Source organism: Opisthocomus hoazin, chromosome 1 (genome assembly GCF_030867145.1).
Source record: "Opisthocomus hoazin isolate bOpiHoa1 chromosome 1, bOpiHoa1.hap1, whole genome shotgun sequence".
In the NCBI taxonomy this organism is placed as follows: domain Eukaryota; kingdom Metazoa; phylum Chordata; class Aves; order Opisthocomiformes; family Opisthocomidae; genus Opisthocomus; species Opisthocomus hoazin.
In genome coordinates, this window is record NC_134414.1 from 62,914,537 (window position 1) to 62,936,849 (window position 22,313).

The window sequence follows — 22,313 nt, forward strand, 5'->3', positions numbered from 1 at the left end:
AAGCTGAACAGCGTAATCAAAGCGGTTGGTTTCTCCATCTGTGACTTCATAGCCCCTCCAGCCTATGTCCCCATGGATGCCTTCTGCTGACACTCATCCCATGTCTAACTAAGTCAGCTGTAAACCTCCAGTTGACTTCATGGGGCGCTTCACTGTCCCCAGATTTTCTGTACCTTATGAAGTGTGCCTGTTTTGCCCGTTTCCACTGTGCTGCCTGAACGATGGTTTCCCTGCCTGGGGAACCAAGTGGAACAGGCTTTCCCTTTGCCTGAGGTATATCCTTTTTGAAGCTGTATTAGAAATCCATTAATTTAAATACTTTGGGAGCTCTCAACTGTGATATCACAACATGAAAACCTACCTGTAGGTTTCCGTGAGGACCTTTTTGCAAGAGAAAAGTCATTGACACTCATAGTCAAGGGTTCTTAAATATTGTCTAGCAGATGATGTGCATCAGTGTGTGCTTACGCTGTTTCTGTGAATAGCAACGAGATTCTGGTTTTTTTCTTGCTCCTGTGGGCTTTTTTTCAAAAGAAAAAAACCCAAACCTGTAAGATTTATTTTCCCCTTGGTTCTCTTTTTATTTTGAAAGGAATGTTTCATGCTTTTGCAAAGGGAGTGTGTGTTGGACTCTTTGTTTTCTTTTGCTTTTTTTTTCCCTGTCAAAATTCCATCTCTGTTTTCCATCAAGGATATGTGAAAAATATTTTCAGTATATATCATTAAATGGTTTCCTTGTTCTTATACTACTCCCTCGGCATTTGCTGCTGACTGCCTTTGGAAACAGGATACTGGGCTGGATGGACCTTGGTCTAACACAGTACAGCTGTTTTTATTTTCTTAAACGCTGAATCATTTGTCAGAAAAAGTAGTTTTTATTTATTTACTGGTATGCAGCTGCAGTGGCTCCTGAGAAGCTGAGTCTGCGGTTTGCGCTTGAGAATATGAAGACAAATTCAGAGGTGTACAACAGCTCATCTGAGTAATTACAGAAGCGTTCCTAATTGTAACCTTCTGCCGAGCACAGAGGCAGTAAGCATGTGTTGCAATGAAGTGTGTGACTTGCAGAAAGCCTGGATGTTTGAGGAGGAGAAGAGCAGGAGACCCCAACAGCAGGGAAAGAGGGGAGCTACCCCAGCTTGCGCTCTGGAGGGAAAAAAGGGGTGCCCAAGGGGAACAAAGTCTGCCTGAGACTCGTCAGCTGTTTGTTGGGGTTGTCACTGCTCAGGAAGGGGAATAGGAGAGAACTGGTTTGGGTTTTTTTTCCAAATTCCATAGTACCTTATCAAAATTGTAGGTGGTAAATGTTTTACTAAATAGTTAGTTTAGCAAAACTTTAAGGGTCCACAACTACAACCTTTCACACCTTCTTTTTGAAGCTTCTACGTTTTAACATTAATTTTGATCCTTAAATATTTTTTTCTTTTAACATGTAGAATAATAACGAGTTAGCGTTCTTCATTTTTTAAGAAGCAAACATAGAAATGTGAGCTCTGTTGCCTTATAACGTTCATTTTTTTGTATTCGTAATTCATATACCATTGAAGTCAATAGCAGGTTTGCAGTATGCCGCAGTGAGCCCGGACGTGGCTGGGAATCACAGAAATACTGTTAGTAATGACACTGGACTGATGAAGACAGTCTCAGAGTGATGGCCTTGGAGTGAGGTCATTTGAGATTCCTGGGCATTAATTTTACCTGTTTACGTGGCCATATCTGAAGGTGAAAGATTTCTTGGGATTAGGATTTGTGTTCACAGAATTTCCAACCGATTTCTACATTTGGACATCAAAGTTATACTTTTACTTTACTTTCATTGTACTTTTACCCATTTCATCGCCAGAACTGATTTTCTAGTGAAGTGCACTATTGCCTGATTTAACTGTTCTCCCTAAGGTTAGGGTTTTTCACTTAACTGTTTTTTGAAATGTTATTGTTTGATGCATTCACCTTCTACCTGCATGTTCTTTTTTATATTTTTAAAAGGATCTAGGAAATTTTGAAAACTTTGACCCTTTTTTTATGTTATAAATTGTCAGAGCATTTACAGATCCTGGGCTTTGTTGACTTGTTGCTCAGCAGTTAGTTCAAGTTGGCTGAATATCTGTCCTAAATACTTCCTGGCTGCGGTACTTGGAATAGCAGTTTTCACTTCTCCGGTGATGGTGATCTAGCCAACAGGCAATATATTTTTATCTGACTCCACTGTCCTTGAAGCACTTTCATTTTAAGGAATGCCAGCATCTATTTTTATTTTAGGTTTAAACAAAGAAAAATATAAACTTCTGGAATATTAATTTATTTTTTCTAACTACAGGGCAGCTAAAGAGACGTAGGAATATTAGTCTTAGCCCCTAATCTATTCATGAACATGAGCAAAAGGAATGACTGGATGCAGTTTGTTTTGTATGTAAGTTACCTTTCCAAATGAATCACAGAATCACAGAATGTTCGGGGTTGGAAGGGACCTCTGTGGGTCATCTAGTCCAACCCCCCTGCCAAAGCAGGGTCACCTACAGCAGGCTGCTCAGGACCTTGTCCAGGCAGGTCTTGAGTATCTCCAGAGAAGGAGACTCCACAACCTCCCTGGGCAGCCTGTTCCAGTGCTCCGTCACCCTCAGAGGGAAGAAGTTCTTCCTCATGTTCAGACGGAACTTCCTGTGCTTCAGTTTGTGCCCATTGCCCCTTGTCCTGTCACTGGGCACCACTGAAGAGAGTCTGGCCCCATCCTCCTGACAGCCATGCTGGAGATATTTATAAGCATATATTAGGTCCCCTCTCAGCCTTCTCTTCTTCAGGCTGAACAAGCCCAGCTCCCTCAGCCTCTCCTCGTAGGAGAGATGCTCCAGTCCCCTCATCATCCTCGTAGGCCTCCGGTGGACTCTCTTCAGTAGCTCCTCAAAAATGGAAGATGCTGTTTATCTGGAGACTGTGAAATAGGGGCTTACGTTTTGCTAAATTATTTGAGCATGCAAGCTTAGGCTGGCCCACCTCATGTTTTGTAGGATCTGCCAGTGCTAAGGGGAGGGGGATTGAGTTGGGTAGGGTTCTTTGCTGTCTCTTCTGATGGATCCTCAGAGATGGATATTGGCCAGTGCACCAGCAATCCCACACCTCCCAGTGCAGCTACTCAGAGCCATCCTGGATAATCTCTCTGTCTGTGTGGGAAGAGGCAGTGGGAACCGGGGGCATCGAATATTGCTATGGCCTGCGGTGTGGTGTCCTGTTTTAGAGGTCTGCATAGGTTATCAACTCTTTGTGTGTCTGCAAGAAATACATGATAAATTGGCAGACAGCTGTTTGATGATACTTAGTTTGTTGTCTGGTACTCAAATAGCTTAACATTTTCCAACTGTGATCAGATGTATCTCAAATTGCTCAGCTTTACGCTGGGAGACCTTCAGTTCCTCATTAATTCTAGTACTCCACGAGTAGTTAACAACTTTGTGTGAGGCTTTGTATTTCCAGAACGCTGTGTTTAATTACCTAGTGATTGCCCTTGATGTTGGCCTTTATGCTGGGGTTTTTGTTAAATGCTGAGAAAAGTTCTTTGTATCAGACTAGCGGGTGGTTTTGCATTGTTTCCCTGTAGTCTCCAAACTGGTAATTCCACTTGTTAAACTGAGTTGGCTTTTTCAGTCTCCTTTGTTGTGGGATTCTCCTTTGCTTCCCCCAGTACATTCCAGAAATTTTTTGCTTGCAGGCAACTCTGTTTATAAGCTTGTTTCATTTCTGTTTGATGTTTGAAAAGGTTTTTCATAGCTCTTACCTTTTCTTTGGTTTTCCTATGATATGCTAATCGAACGTTCCTTAACTAGTTAAAACTGAACACTTTATTTGTTAAATACAACCAGCCAAAGGAATCCTTCAGGCATGGATCACAATTGTTTGCTGTCTCTACATTTCATTGTCCTCAGGATTATAGAACGGGAAAACTAATAAAGTGTGGTCTGCAGTACGGTGGGTGGCTGTACATATGATGAACCTTCTATTGAGGCCTCAATACCTTTAAAATTCACTGTGTTTCTTCTTCTCAAAGCAGAGTTGACATTTAAAGCTAATTTGGCATTCTCTGTTCACTGAAACTTTGAGACTGAGACTAGCATTGCTGAGAAGAGCTCGTATAAATACTTGCTGATGAAACACTGGGCTTTCCGTGTGGGACGGTAAAGTAAAATAAATAAAAAGCCTGGTGACATCTACTGCAAGAGACAGTTTTCTTTAAAAATGTTAACAGCACTGCTATAATGTCAATTTGAAGATTCGTCAAAAGACATTTTCCCCATTGGCAGTTTCTTCCTCTCTGCTGAAGTTACTTGCCAGGGAAGATTGAGGTTATTTACTGTGTTCCACATGATCTGCCATAGGAAGGCAAGGTGCTTCTAACCAGTCTGTTTTTAAAGTATCTAAAAATCTATGAAAACAAGGATTGTAAAGCTAATAACAGTCTGATCAGGGTGCGTTCGTGTTTAACTCATCTCCAAGGCAATCTCTCCGCCAGAGGCCATATCTTTAGAGGTATAGAGGTACCCTTATAAAATCCTCACTTTCTATACGTGGTTGGTCTGCCTATATATAATCCACATATCCTGTAGTGTATGGCTTGCCTGGAGATGAGTACAGTCCTTCCAGCCCCCTGCATCTCTTCACCTGTGTGCTTGCGATCTGTTTGACAGTGCCTGGGGTCGGAGCTTTGCCCTCAGATGAAGGTTCTCCATCTGGCTCATAGGTTTTCCAGAAGATCCCTAATGAGTTTTAGGTATCCGTACTGTGTTTGTGGATACCCTGATACTTGCCCCTGCAGAGCAGCTTATGTGCCCCCCAAGACTGGCCTGAAGATGTGAAAACGTCTTAGAAAGTAGATCTTTCTTTTTGCTTTCATTGTTTTATTTATTTGCGAAGTAGCATAGCATAGGGATTTAATGGCCTGAAGAGTGGTATGTTGTAGGTTGCGCTGTGAAGGGAGTGGTAGGAGGTAAATGATGGCTTGTATCGGGAGCTGTGTCTTTCGGGCGTGCTTTTATGTTACATTGGACGAAGAAAGCCTGACTCCAGTCTGTGTCTTGGTAACCTGGCGAAATAGCTCTTCGTGCTGCGTATGTGTATGTTGGTTGAGAGAGGCCGCTCTCTGCTGTGCTGGAAATCCGTGATGAATATTGCTGGGTACTACAGGCTGGTTAAAACCGTTAAAATGTTTTAAAATGTTTTTAACGTGTTAGTTTTAAGTTCGTAGAATCGTCTAAACTCCCTCCTGCGCTCTCTCCGTCCAGACACTGAATCCCCAGTGATTAAACAAGGGAGTTGGTTAAATCCTGTCTAGATGCTGGTTAGTGATCTCATATTTTGACTATTTCTCCTGATGAATGGTACTCATCCATCACAATTTTTCTTCACTGAAAAGCAGCAGGATGGGAAAAAACACTGATTTGGCCATTTAAATACTTCTTTTCCAGACTGTCTGCAGTTACAAAGGCTTTTCGAAAAATCTGAATCAAAATTGTTTCAGTTATGATTAACATTTTGTACCATACTACATTTTAACCTGAATGTCCTTCAGATTGAATTTGACGTGCCATGGCAATTGTAATCACTTTATGATGTGCGTATCGGACAAATAAAAATAGAAAATAGAAACAAATACTTCATGGCTCCTGGCTGTGAAAGAGCCACTCTTGTGAAAAGCATGAGATCATTATGCAGTTTTTTCTTCCATAAAACTTTGTTTTGGTTTGTGGAGTTTTAGTTTAATGCCTCCTTCAGCCTTGTGACATTTATAAAGAATATTGAAACCAAAGTCCTGCGGTGTAGCTGTGATGAACGATTCTCCCAGGAATGGTGAAGACACGGTTCAGCTGTGCTGCCGGGCCAGGGGGTGAGCCAGATACCTTCTCAAAGTCTGTGTGCAGGTTTGAGAACTTGGTGGTTGTGGTCTTCTGCTCCTTCCTGCTCCAGAGAGGAAAGGTCTCACCGCCTCTGTTCTCTGCACTCCTGCTCGGGAGCAGAGAGGGAGAAGGTCTGTCAGCCACAGGTGGTATAATCTTCACCTAGAGGTTCTCATTCGGTTGTTGCTGCCACTTTGGCTTGAAAAGCAGTGACAGCAGCCTTGGCTGTGCTCTCGGCTTCTGACCGCATCCTGCCTCTTCCTCCTTGGCACCCAAACAAAGGGAAGCATTGACGAAAAGATGCTTGGTGGGAATCTTCATCTTGTGACTGCTGCTCAGATAAGGTGCAGGCAGTGAAAACACTTCGCTCACAAAGGAAAGTCATAAATTATGTGGTCCTTTAGTTCCTGTTTGGAGAACAGGGTTTCAGACCCTGTGTTAGTTTCTCCTGAGAGACAGATGAGAGTGGTGCCAAACCTGTGAAGGCTTCCAGGAGACAGACACTGAAAGCAGTCAATTTGTCACAGTTGCAGGGGAGCCTGCTTGTCTCCTGTAGAAACTTTAAGGGGAAGGAAGAAGGAGTCACAAGGGTGGTTCCTTCATCCAAGCACTTTTTATAGTAGATCTCATCGTAATAGGCTGTCAATACTTGATGAACTTCTTCTACCTGCTAAGAGTTGGGGTGGGAAGGTACCATTTTCAAAATGCTGAAGAACGACAGAGAAGTCCTTGTTCAAGTCAAATGGTCATGACTTTTTTCTTCTGTCTGCATAAATCATTAGGGCTTTGCTGTGACACTGGAAAGACTTGGCACACTAATACACAATCCTTTTCGATGCAGTTTGAATTATAACAGAGAGTTTGCCTTGAAATGATGTTTATGTGCTTGTAGTCGTTATATTCGCCAAAATGCTGTTTGGTAACTCTTCATTCTCTCTGTGGAGTGCATCAGCTGGGACGTAATGACTACTTGCATTAAAATATTTCTGGACAAATGGTCCAGCAGATTTGATTTTTAACATGTTGCTGAATGCTTTGTTTACTGTCACTGTGTTTAATTACTTTTATTTCTCTGTAAGTGCTCGGAGCTCCTGTGATCAGTAGCCGTTGGTCGGGTGTGCTGATGAGGCATGCATGAGTGTTTTATTACCAAGCGTGCCATCACCACCTGGATTTAATCTTGCCCACCACTTTCCAAGTAATATCCTCCTTTTCTGCGGTTTGTAAGTGTCTCAAAATGCAATTATCTGGGCTGAAACAGATGAGTGACTGACTCAGAGTGTTTATTTAAAGTTTCAGTGAAACACTTCAACCATTTTTGAGAAACAGCTAAGATGTAAATACCTTGTTTTTCCTTCTCAAGTGTTTCTTAAAATGGGTTTGGTGATAAACTTGATTTCTCATTGTTTGCAGCTGAACCTCGAGATCTAGCAGCAGAAGGGTTTCTCTGATACGAGTAATTTGCCTTATGCTGTTTTTGTGAAATTTCCCCCAAATTTGGTCATTTTGTAAGTGGGGAGGCCATGCGCGGGCTGGTGAGCAGATCGGCTGGGCTCCGTGTGCGCTGGGCTGCCTTCAGACTGAGGGCTGAGGACAGGCAGAGGCAGATGAGAGCTGGGACAGGGTGGGACTTTGCCCAGGTGAGCTGGTAGGAGCCAGGAGTTGAGGAAAACATGTCGGGGATGTGCTGTCCAGGTAATGTTAGTGTGCGCTCTCTTCCAGCCTTGTATCTTCCTCTGCCTCGGTGGGTGCAGGTCGCAGGCAGTGTTCTGGAGAGGGGATGGCGCATGGAGGGGGTCAGGTCTCCGTCCAACAGGTGCTGGCTGGGAGGAGGTGGGCTCCTGATCCGGCGTTCACTGCTCCGCTGGAGACCAGTGAGCGAGTCCCTGAAACTGGCATCTTCACCACAAGCCCTTCGGTGGTTGGACTCCCCAAACCCAGGAGTAGCAGGAGTCTGGTGGGAAGGAGGAGGAGGGCAGGGATCTGCAGCCAAAAAAGGCAGGCACTTCTCAACTCTTTAGCCATGTTTGGTCTCAGTTTGTTCTGTGTAGAGTGGGAGTAATGCTGTCTGGTCTCAAAAGAAGACTGAGAAATCCATTAGTCATTTTGACAGAGCCATTCCTAATGTGGTCCTACAGAGCCAGCCCTGTGGATAGGCCCTAAAGGAGAGATATCTTGCGTTCAGGCCAGGGAACAGATGAATATGCGTTAGAGTGCTACTACCCAGTAGCAGTCAGGCTTAGAAGAAATACCATTCAACTGCCGATTTGCTGTCTGGGAAAGAAGGCGGTGTAAGATAGTAGATGCGGTCATGTAATGAAGGTTGGTATCACCACGTCTACTCACGACACTGATGGAGACAGGTACCATGGACATTGGAATACACCGACTGTGTCGTTGCAATGTAATAAATGATGGGGAGTCCAGTGTGTGCGTTCCCCTGAAAGTCACGGATATATGCCTTGGAAAACCTAGAGGAAGTATTTTAGTTTGAGATTAACTTAGAATTTTATTTAGTCGGCGCTGAAGCTGTCTTAAGGAAGAGAATAATTATCTGCTCCTTCAACAGAGTATTGAGAAGGTATAAGCACTCTCAAGACCACAATCACATAATCTACTACTTAGATGAATATAGCATTCAAAGAAGGTAATAAGACATCCTAATGCGTCTTTTCTCATAACTGTGATTCAGCTGCCTGATTCTGTAAGCTACCATTTGAGACAAATGTGACTGCATTATACTTCTTGCTATTTTTGCTAGATCTTCTGGAAGCTTCCTGATACCTGGTGGAGGGAGTCAAACAGCCCTTCAGCAAAAAGAAAAGGGTTTTTTGGGGGTTACTGGGATGCCACAGCTTCATTCTTTCCTCTTGCTTGAATTTCTGGACCTCTTGCCACCCTCCTCTCTCCACACACATACCCCTGCTTCCCCCCCCCCCCTTTTTTTTTTTTCGTGTTTTAAGCTGATCTAGTTTGTTGATTCTCTGGGTGTTTCTCGGTGCCAACTCTCATGTTCTGCTACTTCAGGGCAGGGGTCTCGCTGCTCCTCCTGCTATTAGTGCTGCTTTCCCTGTTCCCTGAAGAGGGAAATCCAACGTGTATTGGACTGCAAGAAAAGGCAGAAACTGAAACATCACTGATGTTGAGAAATCAATTCCCAGAAGAGGAGGAGCGTGGACAGGGTGTAGAAAAGGCTAGGAAAGGTGCCTGCTAACCTTTTGCCATTCAGGTTGGGCACACTTGGTTGCTCTCTGTCGGTGGTCCCATAGTGGTATGGTGTCTTTTCATCTCGATAATCTGTTTGCTGCTTCTCATGCAGTTACGGATAGTACAGGGGATTTTATGTTTGATGCTTCTTTGGAAATGCAAATATATTTTCATTTCTAGGAGTTTTTTCTTTAATTTGTTCTTTCTAATGCAGTTCCAAATACATGGAGTTTCTGAAATGCCGAGAAGTTTCTGTGTGTTTTCAAGAACTTTCTAGTGAGTTGGGAGCTGGTGTCGGACTCCAGCCCTCGCTGGCTCGTCCTGGGGGCGAAGCTGATGATTTATGAATAACACAGCTGCGGTTCCAGCGCTGCCACTGAGGGCGAGTAAACACTCCTCCTTTGCAGAGGGACAAGACAGCGTGCTTTTCACCTCTGCAGTTACGTAAGGTGTCCTCGACAATTTGTGTATTTAACTCGACCCTTGCTTTTTCCTGTTGTTTGTAAAGCGACTGGCCGAGAAAGCGTGAAATCCCCAGTGGGGAAGAGGCCCAGCAAGCCCCAGCCGGACTGGGATTCCTGGCACGTTGTTCGGTGCACACATGGGGTGGCCTGGCAGATCAGGTCCCCCCCATAGCTGTTCATGGCTGCTGGGCATCCAGCTTGGGAGCCTGGGGGCTATGACACGCTGGTGGCCAAGGTGTTTGCTTGCTCCCAGTACGTTAGGTCCGCTCTTCTCTGTAGTGTGCCAGTGGGGTCCATTGGTATGTAAGGGACTTGCCAAATCGTGCTGATGGCCATTACCATGTGGTGGGACCCTTCCAAATGATGGGCCTTTTCCAAATCTCTGTTGATTCACTGCAGCTCTCAAATGAAGCATCTTTTCAAGGCTCCCTTGGGCGGGTGGCTTGCTGTAGGATGCTAACGTAGTCGGTTTTACAGTGCTTTCCTCCCATTTCATTCTGATCCGTTCAGCCAGGCTCCTCGCTGCAAAAGCGTGTCTCCTGCTCCTTTTTGATGCCATATAATTGATTTTATGGCTTCTTCTGAGGCACGTTAAGATTCCTGCTGCATTGTAGAGGAAACCATTGTCAGCGTACCAGCCCGTTGCCTGGGTCTTGCTGGGCTGCTCACCGTTTGGGCTTACAGCATCAGAGACCTGCCCTCACTGCTCGCTCTTTCTTTTCTAGCCTGGTTATGGTGGAGGACGTGTGGTATGGACGTTGGAGGGTGTAGTCCATGTGCTGAGACATGGTGGCTTTCCTTCACAGGCCACTGAGAGAGAAATAAGGTGTCTCAGGGCTTGACTGTCAGTTCTGCAGTTATCTTTGCCTGTCCTTTCACTGCAAAGTAGTGTTTCCAAACCAAGGGAGTTTAATCTCAATTCCGTTTGCATGAGCAAGCTTGAATTCAAGTCAGCGTACGTCTCCTTGAAGGCTTGCGTGGGAATTGTGCAGGAGGTGAGGAAAGAGGTACATCAGGAAGAGGCACCATGCCATACCCATCTTCTTGCTTGGTCTTCTGCTGTTCTGCTACACCACTGTTCCCTTTTCTGTTGCCAGCTGACCTGTAGTCAAACAACTTGCCTTCCTTTACTGGAATTACTTCTGGAATGGATATTTTTGTCTGCTCTGGAGATACTCAGAAAAGTTGAAGAAAGTTGCCTCTTTCCAAGCTCTTATCTTCTTCTTTTACAGTTCAGTCACGTTAAACTTAGTTGTGGAGTGTGTTGTTTACCAGCAAAAAATCCATGTCACCTTGAGTTACCGTATGGTCCTACCTGCAATTTACACAGCTCTCTTCTGTCTTCCATGAAAACACTCGATCCGTGTGATGAGTGGGTGCCTTAAAGCTGCCCAGCCATCAGTTAACTGTGTGTAATGCTGTATCATGACACTCCATAAAGGTTTTAGACATTTTTTCCATAATGCAGGAATCTGTGAATACGTTGACTTCTCCGAATGGGCAGAGTTGGAGGGCTTAAATCACCGCTCTGCTGTTGCAGCCGGTCTTGAGTTGCATGGCGGGCTGCATCCAGTCCTTCCACAGCAGGAGCGGTGGGTTTGTTAGAGCCCTGCACGAGGCGACTTGGCGACCTGTGAAGGGTCTCACCACCCAGCTCGTAGAAATCAGAATATCTGAGCCAAGGGATTTTGACCCAGCAAGGTCACACTTCCCCCTGCTTTCTTTATGTTTATTCTGTAGGGGTCTTCCCCTGTACTGCGCGCTGGCTGCCTCTCCTTCCATGGAAGTTGCCTGTGTGGGTTAGGGTGAACATTTATTTCAAAGATTGTCCACAGTTGCTTGTGATGTCCTGATTGACGCTGGTAGCCAAGCATGAAGCTAAGATAAAAACAACTGGTTTTGCTTTTGAGTGACAGTGAGGGGGACAAATGGGAAAAGAAAAGGAAAAGGAGCTACGTAACTGAGGAAGAAATAATCTTTATTTCTTTATTATTCTCAAATTATTTTCAAGGCAATAAACACAGAAATAAAATAAATTGCTATTAGTTTAAATTGTTGTTTCTGTGTCTGAATTTGTTTTGTCTTATTTGTTAGAGTAATCTCGAGGATGTTTGTCAAATGACTTACAGTTTCATAAGTGCCTTTTTTTTGGCGTCTGCAATATCTGCTCGAGTTCTTTCTCTTCTGAGCAACTTAATATTGAGTACACTTCCCTTGATATTGCAAGGCAAATTATTAAACCGTTCTCTATAGCCATCCTTCTCAACATTTGTTTGAAAGAGCATCTTGAGAGACTTGGAGCTCTTTGTGCATTACAAATGTGTTCTTCAGTAGAACATTTTGTCTTTTTTCCATTTAAATAAATATGTCCTATTAAGTCTTTCGTGTTAAGACTCTTATATCATTTAAACATTCCATCTTTTTATAAGACTGCAATTTTTCTGCAATATTTTTCTGTTTTTTCTGTTGGCCACAGTGCTTGTTCTCTAACTTTATGAACCAAAGTGATCATTTTTATTTTACCAGCTTTTAGTTTCTTAAAAATAATTGAAATCATTAGAAGAGCAGCTAACGGGTTTTCTTAACTTGTGGGAGACTGAATCAAGCTGGAGTCGCATGAGATTTTTTTTGCCACCTTTTTCCTTTTCTACCTTAAAGCAAGAAGGTTAATTTGTCTTCTACTTTTTCTTGGAACGGAAGCATGTAGGTGCATATAAATATGTATGCACACTCACTAACTTTGGTGGGCGGACTTGCAACGTGGCTTTAAAAATACAGGATTAATTTCTCAGTAAAGTTTCTAAGTTGTTTTTGTTTGTTTTGTTTTCCAGCTTTGGCTTTTTGTTTGTTTGTTTGTTTTCCAGGAAAACAGATTCAACAGCTGAAATATTTGAAGGGTAATATAGGAGATGCTTGTGTTTTTTGAAATACATTTTTTCCTTTAGATCTTTGTGCTGGCAAGGTGTATGGCAAAAGTGAAATGTGAGGCATTTGAGCTGTCCATCAAAAGCTTCATATTTCTGTTACTAGTACAGTTTGGTCCTTTTGAAATTATTTTACTTTTTCTCAGCTAGTTCTGCTATGTCTCATTTTCAAGATAGGGGATCTTATTCTGGTCTCCATTTCTTTCTATAAAATTAGATATGATTCTACTTAGGCTAAAGGAATCATGTTTTCATAAGCATGCATATTTGCAAGTCAACATATTCTAGATGTGAAATCATGCAAAATTCAAAAACTGTTTGAAGCTTTTTTTAATACCTTAAGGAAGAAATAAAATATGAAGTTACATTCTGAAAAATCTATGACTACTCAGTCGTTCTTAAGGCTTAACTAAATCTCTGAAGTCCTTGCACATACGCTTAACTCCCCGGGCGTGTGTAGTCCTCCAGATTGTGTGAGATGGTACGTGTTCACAGCAGCGGGAAAGGGAATACTTTAACGGGGCTGTGGTATCTGCTTTTTTACTTTCTGAGAAAACTTAGGAAGCAGCTAGACCTGCGTAGGAAAATTGAATTCCTGCGTTGTGATGCTAGATGGAAAGTAGATTTAACTCAGTCCATACTGAAGTCTAGTGGTTTTCCTTGAGTGTTGAAAGTCCTGTTGGTTCTTCAGCTCTCATGTATTAGAATATACAGGGAAATGCATAAATGCAAGTCCTGTAGAACAAGAGGAATCATCCCTCTCTGTGTATGAGTACATAGTCAGTGCTTTCTTGATTTTTTTTTTAACTTTTTTGTATTTTTGCGTTTGAAAAATAACATTTCAACTGGATGTTTTGGGGTGGTAGAGTTAGTGTGGCTGTCTATGGACGGGAGCAGAAGCTTAAGTATCCCAAAACACCCTGCCCTCCTATTGACCAGGTCGATTATTAGCCCCAGGGAGCCCAGGGTTACAGAATGTTTGGGGTTGGAAGGAACCTCTGTGGATCATCTAGTCCAACCCCCCCGCCGAAGCAGGGTCACCTACAGCAGGCTGCACAGGGCCTTGTCCAGGCGGGTCTTGAGTATCTCCAGAGAAGGAGACTCTACAACCTCCCTGGGCAGCCTGTTCCAGTGCTCCGTCACCCTCAGACTGAATCCTCAGGGTTACTGGAATTGAGAAGTTCCTGATTTATGCGATGGTGAAACTGTTCAATTGATTGGGGGAGGCCACACACGTTCCCAACCAGAATTTCCTATGAGACCGCTGAGGAGGAATCCCAAAGGAGAAGAAACAGTTTCTGCTCTTGTCAGAAGCTCTTCCAGAGGAGTATTTATGGCTGAGGTACCTCCACAGCTGCTGACACGGCTGTGTCTGTGGCTATTCTTGCTGTGTGCTGCCACCGCTCCAGTCAGCGGCTTGTGCTAGCTCCTGCTCTGCCAAGGCTTGAACAGTATGTAATATCTTCAGGTATCTAATATCAATATCAAGCAGGTGATGTCTAGCTAACTAGCACGCCTGCAGTTACAAGTGCATTAGTTCATTAGAATGTGATCTGATCTTTACAAGCATGTGCAAGTTTGCTGAAGCAACATGATACAAAAAATTGCAATTTTTGTTTTTTCCCCAGCAGGAGAGGCAGTTGTGGCATCAGGTGGTTATTACTTTTTTAAAAAATTTGGGCTTTGGTATGTTTTTTCAAACTCCAGCACATGTTTGGATCTCAGAGTGTCTAGCTGGAAACCAGAAAATCAGTCTTTTTGCCCTTGTAGAACCAGTTGCTCAGATACCTTCTAAAACCATGCATGACTTGGAAGTCATAGACTTTTTTTTTCCCCATCATAAGACTGCATATTTAATCCTGAGAGATCATACAATTTCATCTGCATTTGTTAGTTTTAGCTTGTTTTCATAAGGAAACAGGTTCTGCATAATTGCACTACCCAGATTTTGCCAGCATCATGCTCACACCCTAATAACTTTTGAACACCCTGGCCTATTTCAAGCGAAGTTGCTAGAAGCAGACATCCCAAAGACAGATCACAAAGTTCTTAGTGGTTATGCAAAAAGAAGAGAGAGATCCCAGTTACTACCCGGTTAAGGAGAAGGCTAGAGCGTGCGCTGAGCTGCTCCCAAGCGTGGTCTGCCAGCCACGTGCCCCTTTTGGCTGGCCCTGCAGGACACGCACGGCTTGAGCAAGTTATATTTATCGTGTGAGTTGTTTCCTGGTCTATAGTTAGGAGAGGTGGGAGGGTGTTCTGGGGGAGGAGGAAGGAGGGAGGTGGGGTACGGGAGAAGGCTGGGAGTTTATGGAGAACAGAGGTTCGTGGGGGGAGCTGGAAATACCCAGGGAAGAGAGGTTAGGAACAAGGGACAGACGTCTGCGAGGAAGCAGGTCTCCCTGTTTCTGCTTCTCATCGGATAACCTGTCCTTGAAAGGTGATGGGTGTCGCAGGTTAGATGTTAGGCTGTGCTGTGAGGTGGAGGAGGCATCCTTTGTTATTTCCCACTAATAGTATCAATAAATTGCCTCAATTAACTTTGGATTTGTGTGCTTAGCTTCAAGCTGGACTTTCCCCATTTTAACTATTTAAGGAAAATATAAATAATTTGGTTAGTGTAATGATGGATAACACTTGTGCTTTGATAAGATAACAGGTAACCAGGGCTGCTGCCTTCCCAAGGTATGAGGTAAAGCATAGAGGGAGTCTTAATTTAGCTAGTATGGTTTAAAAAACCTAACATGTATCCCTCAGGGTTCAAACCTGAGAGAGGCACGCTGACAGAAGACAACATGGTGATGTTGCATGGTGATGCTCCTCATGTAAGAGCAGCCTTCAAGGACAAGAAGGTTGTCCAAAGGTGTAGCCCAGCTCCTCACCGCTGTGTGTGGTTGGAGGACATGAGGCAGACGGCATGAGCCAAAACTAGACAGGTTCAGGTTCAGACTGAATGTAAGGAAAATCATCTTTATCATGAGGACAGTCAAGCAGTAGCTCAGGTTGCTCAGAGAGGTTGTGCAGGCTCCACCCATGGAGGTTTCTAAGACCTGGCTGGAGCAACCTGGTCTGACCCTAGGGCTGGCCCTGCTCTGAGCAGGTTGAACTGGAGACCTCTCAAGGTCCCTTCCAACCTGAATTAGCCTCTCCTTTTGGCAAAAAAACCCACCAGATTGTGCTGCAGAGAAGTGTCTTTCAGCAGTTTTGCATTGGCTGTATGGATTGGGACCGTTAGATTTACTAGTGGGATTTTATGATAAGCATGCTAAGAATATGTATTGACCCCCATCTTAAAAGCAGATTTCAGTACCTGAGCAAAATGGTTGTGGATGCATTCATTGATTTTCAGTTTAAGAGATAAAAGAAACATTGTTTTCATTTTTTCACACCCCCCCCTTTTTTTTTTTAATTCAAACATCTTATTTTTATGAAAGATAAAGGTAATTTTAGTAAGTAAAAACTAACTCATTATTATGCATAAGCAATTCCCAGCCTGGGTCTGGATGAATTATTGTTGTCACTGTTAGAGCAGTAGTAAAATACTGAAGAAAGCTGTGGATTTGTAAGAGATTCAAGACAGAGATGTGGCTATACAACTCGTGGACAGGAGGGGCATTCTTAATATTTTAGTGTGCAGAGTTAACGGGTGTTACTTCTGCTCTTGCCTCATTTTACCTATTTTTAAATGATAATTCTTCGCACATACCTAGCTTTTTAATACACTCTAGCCTGTGGGCTGTCTTGTGCCATTGATTTTAGGCAAACTATCTATTGCTCTTAATAGGGAAATCAACTGGTATAAAAAAAAAGTCAGTGCTGGGACATGGCTCGTTAAGGGATGTGGTTTTGATATTAAGCCAGTCAGGTAGCAGCTCCCAAGACTATTGCCCCTGCCGCAGTGGAGCCTCTTGTTGCTGCACCTGGGTGATGGGCGCTGGAGTCCTTTGAGTTCCCAGCTCCTTGGTGCACCCTTTCCCTGTCCTGCTTCTTCACCGGAGTGAAGCCTGTGGCACACTCGTGACACGAGCCACAGCATGTTCCCAGACTGGGTAATTAGCAGTAGAAAAGTAGTTTTTCTGCTCAAACTTTCCATTACCTGCCTGAAATGTGGCCCTACAAATTAGGCTAGGCTAATTGTAGAGGAGGAAGGCAGAGAAATGAAAGGTCAGAGGTGGGCACCATCCTTGCAGGATGAGGGGAGTAACAGTGCTGGGAATTTAATTTGGTGTCTGTTCGCTGTTACTACCCATTGCAGATAACGAGACAGCTCATTGAAAGGGATTGTTTTTCAGGTGAACCCGCACAGGAAGCACACAACAGCTTATGATGTGCTTGTTGATAACCTTTTGCTTCACAGGTGACAGGAGGTTCTAGGGACCAAGTTTCAAACCAATCTGTCTGGGCCCTCAGTTTCAGGGCTCTGACTCACATGTGGGAGCAGGTCGAAAATTGTGTGAAACAATTATTTTCCCTGCTGGCTGCCTCATCCCGCTGACAGAGTTTATGCTGCTGTGCACTGGAAGGACTGAGTGCCCATGGAGCAGCTCCTGAACTGCTGTGGGTTTAAGAGCTGTGGTGACCCAGGCCTTGCTCCACAAGCTTGATACTGGTGCATCCTAAAGTTAAAGCACTCAATTTTGTCTCTCTATCTGCTATGAGGTGGCTTCACAGCTTGCTAGCATAGTAGTTTTTTTTCAAGAATCCAGAGTAGGCTCGTATTGTAGATATTGACCCAACCTGTTGAATACTTCTGCATGTTGTGTAGAATCACCTGTTCTGTTTGGCTGATATGTGCTATTGTCTCAGTTGGACTTCATATTTGAATTTTTAATAAGCAAAAAAATCTAGGATCCCATTTGACTGAGATGATACCACAACTTTGAATTTTTGTTCCTGCTTGGGAATCTGCAGTTCCTCTCTGAAACTGTTCTCATCAGGGGTTCATAGGGACATGGAGCATTTGTTAAAAAAGGAACGAAAAATCGCTTATGGGTGTTTTCACCCAACCATTGTAGGTCCCGAAAGTGAAAGCTGGCCTCAGAATTTATTTAATTTTGGTAGCTAGGGCTCGATTAATCTGCTCACTATTTTCAGTGCTCATTCCACTGTGGTTTATTTTGGGTCATTTCATTTCAACAAGGCTTGATCTGTTTACAGCGCTTTCTATAGCAGCATGATGGGGCCACACAACTCTTTTATAGTACATTCATTGCTAACCAGGAGCTCAAAAAGCTAGTAAATGAGGCACAGGCATGAATAAGTTTAAAGAGGACAGTACATTTTTTTGTATGGTTGGATTATTTTGGAAAGTTTTCTGAAATAACCAGTCTTTTGTGCTCTGTGGGTTGCTTTGCTGAGCTTGAAATGATGGTATATAGTAGCCGCGTGCTTTCAGAGGTGGGAGTAGAGGGCTGGCTGAAGGGACTTATCAGGCTTAAGGTACTCCAGAAGCCGCTGTGGTTGAGATTTATTCTCAATCCTTACTTGAGGAGCACTTTTGTTTCCATAGGTAGATATTTCTGTCAGGTAGAGTCGTTTGATTTGGTCTTGCTGTTTTAATTTTCAGATTTGCTGTATGAACCATTCATATACAAAATAGATAAAGGTTAAATAGGGCTCAGTTAAAAATGTCTCATCAGAAAACACAAAAGTGTATGTATGCTCATTGCCTGCATTGAGCATGCTCCGATTTAGCGTAATTCCCCCCAAATGGAAGAGCCAGCCGCCGCCTGTGTCCATCAAATCATGACTATTTCTCTTTCTGCTCATGCCAGCTGACATAGTAACGTTCCTTTTGTGTACGTCATTAAACCAAGCAGAAGCAGCGACTTGCACAAGGGAAGTCAGAAAGAAGGCACAGTGTCCTGAAAATGGCTGCACCTGTACTAGCAGGTTAAAACAGCACCAAGAAGTATTCCTGAGCGCCGAGACCGGCTTTTTTTCTTAAATTATTAGCTTTCTTGAACTCTTCTGGTGTTCAGCGTAGTCCTGAGCAGTGGCCAGGCGCAGTTCAGGAGAGGGCTGTTCTCAATAGTTTAATAGTGTGGAAATAGCCGTGTGCGTTCGCGTTGGCCTCGGTGCAGGAGAACCTTCCTGGACGTGTTTAACTTACTCTGTAGGTAGTTATTACATCCTTATACAGATTACAGGCAGAATCAGCAGTGTGAAGAGTAATAAGTACAACATCAACGCTGTTGTTCTGGGACGCTCAAAGCGTATTGAGAGCTTTGCAGCGGTGTGTGTGTATGCATGCACAGAGTCAGTGTACCTGTGTATTGTGTGATGTTACTGCGAGGGATCTCAGTGTTTTCTTGGCTATAGGAGGACATTCCTGCTTGGCTACGAATTGTAAAGCCTGTGTACCAGTGAATGGGAAACTTGAAAAGCACTTTTAAAAAAGGTCTAAATTCGGAAACTTATCTTCTATAATTCGAGTATGTCAAATGCAGTTTGACTAATGCTCTAGATCCTCTGGTCACAGATCTTAAAACTTTGTGACTGTGAGCCGGTCATCAAGGAGCTTCTGATCTCCGCAGGTCCTGCCCTGTGGCTGCACAAACTGCCTGATGCACCCTATGATTTCCCTTTGTGGGGAAAAAAGTACCAGCGTGACTTAGACTGCTCTGCCTACATTTTGGTCAGTGTGCACTGCCTGTAGAGGTGTTCTCCATGTCCATCTCCTCCAACACAAGCCACCTCAGAGGTGACTGCCCACCCATATTAGTGCACCCTCAGCAAGTTTGTGACAGCACCAAGCTGAGCGGTGTGGTCGACACACTGGACAGAAGGGATGCCACCCAGAGGGACCTTGACAGGCTTGAGAGGTGGGCCCATACAAACCTCATGAAGTTCAACAAGGCCAAGTCCAAGGTCCTGCACATGGGTCAGGGCAATCCCATGCACAAATACAGGCTGGGTGGAGAATGGACTGAGAGCAGCCCTGAGGAGAAGGGCTTGGGCATGCCAGTTAATGAGAAGCTCAACGTGACTCAGCAATGTGTGCTCGCAGCCCAGAAGGCCAACCGTGTCCTGGGCTGCATCAAGAGAAGCGTGGCCAGCAGGTCGAGGGAGGGGATTCTGCCCCTCTGCTCTGCTCTGGTGAGACCCCACCTGAAGTCCCGCGTCCAGCTCTGGAGCCCCCAGCACAGGAAGGACATGGACCTGGTGGCGTGGGTCCAGAGGAGGCCACAAAAATGATCCGAGGGCTGGAGCACCTGTCCTATGAGGAAAAGCTGAAAGAGTTGGGGCTGTTCAGCCTGGAGAAGGCTGCAGGAAGACCTTACAGCAGCCTTCCAGTACCTGAAGGGGGGCTACAAGAGAGCTGGAGAGAGGCTTTTTACAAGGGCATGGAGTGATAGGACAAGAGGTAATGGCTTCAAGCTGAAAGGGGGTAGATTTAGATTAGATAGAAGAAAAATTCTTTACTGTGAGAGTGGTGAGGCACTGGCACAGGTTGCCCAGAGAAGCTGTGGATACCCCTGCCTGGAAGCGTTCAAGGCCAGGCTGGACGGGGCTGTGAGCAACCTGGTCTAGTGGAAGGTGCCCCCTCCCCCACCCACCATGGCCGGGGGACTGGAACTCGATGATCTATAAGATTCCTTCTGACCTAAACTATTCTAGGATTCAAACTGTCTAAAAATTCCTGCTTTTAGGTTGATTGGGAGCTCTCCTTTTGCTGTGTACCTTCAGATTTACCTCCGTGTATTGCTTCTGAATTTAGGCTGCGAAAGTACCAGCCTGACTTCTGTTTGTTTATCCTTGAGTGTAAATGGTTCAAAGTTGTGCTGATGTAATAGAAACAGTAAGCCAGCAGGCAGTGAACTGGAATAAGGGTGAATGTATGAGCGAACACAAGCAGAGAGTGGCCACTTCAGATCCCTACTGCCATGAACACACAATTATTTTTTTAATATAACGTGCTTAAAACTGCATTCCTCTTAAAGAAGATTTGAATTTGTTATTCATAAGGTAATGTCGTTTGCAATAACATTTATGTAACACCAGATACTCTAGCAAAGATATACTGTGAGAGGCAGTTCAGGCAGTCTGGATAATACTTAGAGTATTACTTGTATAGCAGTGATCTGTACTTAACAATGAAAATGCTGTTTCAAAGTCTTTCTCTTTTTTTTGTGGCTAATAGCATTAATGATCAGTCAGAGGTAGTGGGCTGAGGCAGAGCTCAAGGCCATCAGCTCCTCCCAGCCTGCTACATGGTTCCCAGGAAACACCCTGCATTTCATTAGTTCTTGCTTAGTTTATGGTGTAGTATTTTGCTCAAAGGCATTAAACCATCATCAAAAGCAGTATACCAATTAGCGTGACTTATTTTTCCAGGGTCGTTGTACAAGGGAGAACTGCAAGTACCTTCATCCACCAACACATTTAAAAACTCAGCTGGAAATCAATGGCAGGAACAACTTAATCCAACAAAAAACTGCAGCCGCAATGCTTGCCCAGCAAATGCAGTTCATGTTTCCGGGGACGCCGCTACAGCCAGTGGTAAGTACATTTCTCTAATGATGTTATTCGTAAGTGAAGTTGAAGCAGAAGACTGTACTGACCTGCAACAGTTCTCTAAACTAACAGCAATAAAAATAGTCCCCATCTGTTGACTTAAGGAATGTATTAATAGAGATATGTTAATGTATGTTTGCATTTGAAGGTATAATGGAGTGTTGCTGTAGATTTGGTGGGGTTTTTTTATCCCAGACTCGTTTGCCTTTTTTTTTCTTTCTCTCATGTTTTTTTTTTTTCCTTTCATTTGGTTCATGCCAGGTTTTGTCTAGATTTGTAAGGTTTTTACCTATGAACCTTCTGGGGGTGAAAAATGATATAATAATAATTTGCTAGTAAGCTAGCTATTTAAGGAGGAATGCAAAGTTCCCTTCTCAAGAGTCTGTGGTTTTGAGTGGCTTTAAGTAGTAGTTAATCCCAGTAACAGGAACAAAGGTTAATGTCATTCTGGGTAACATTTTCTTACTCTCTTGAAATCTGAAGTGTCCCAGAATAACATAGAGAATTGCTGGTGCATGCACTTTACAAACTCAGCATTCTATCTTAAGGTAATGTGTGTGGTGCCTGGGACACTTCAGATCTGGAAGGTGACGTGAAACTAGAGTCTAGCACACATGAGCAGCACCTTTGGATATACATTAAAACGATCAGTTGCTCTGGGCTGCCTTTGCAGTTGAGCTCCTCGTTGAACCAGACTTCCAAAGCATGCTTAGGCAAGAAATCTGAATTAAACTTCTCACACACGGCTGCTAATGATGTTTTCTCAGTCTGAATGCCTAGTGTAAGGCATCCCACTGGAGTGGGATTTATTTCTCTAACTTGAGGCATCTGGAGTGTTGGCATCAACTTCTGTGCTGGGCTTCCTAGGTCCATTTATACTTTATCGAAAGAAATAGGCTCTTTTAATTACCATTTGCTTGGCTTGTTTCAGGCGGTTGCATTTGGATTAGATGATTTGTTTTTTTAAGAGCCTTTGTCTTTCCATGGGCTATCACAGGAGCCAAGTGTAAGCATCTCAGAGGAAGACATCTGTATTTGGTGACAGGATGCTCACCCCAGATGCCTTTTTCAAATGTGTTTTTACATTTGAAACGTCTGCTCTAAGGTGGGAAGGCATGAACAAAACTGGGGTGTCAGGAGTACCTGAATTTCTGGTACATGTTCATCGAAACGCATCTTGGTATATTGGCATAATGTGTTTTGATATTCCCTGGTTTTTTACTGCTTGAATTTACACCACAAAAAGTTTTCATGAAGTACTAGATTCCACCTCTTAGTATTACAAGAAAAACTGAGGTGGTAAAATTATACTTTTTTTTCTG

The 22,313-nt window shown here is 43.7% G+C and overlaps 1 protein-coding gene across 11 annotated transcripts in view; it reads left to right on the top strand.

Moving 5' to 3' along the window:
- MBNL2 (muscleblind like splicing regulator 2) overlaps positions 1-22,313 on the top strand; it is a 114,836-nt gene that overhangs the window by 57,491 nt on the left and 35,032 nt on the right. For all 11 annotated transcript variants that reach the window (XM_075423994.1, XM_075423973.1, XM_075423983.1 and 8 more), the window contains one exon: positions 20,812-20,976. In XM_075423994.1, coding sequence (XP_075280109.1) covers positions 20,923-20,976 — 54 coding nt within the window. In that variant the 5' untranslated portion in view covers positions 20,812-20,922. The remainder of the gene's footprint in view (positions 1-20,811; positions 20,977-22,313) is intronic.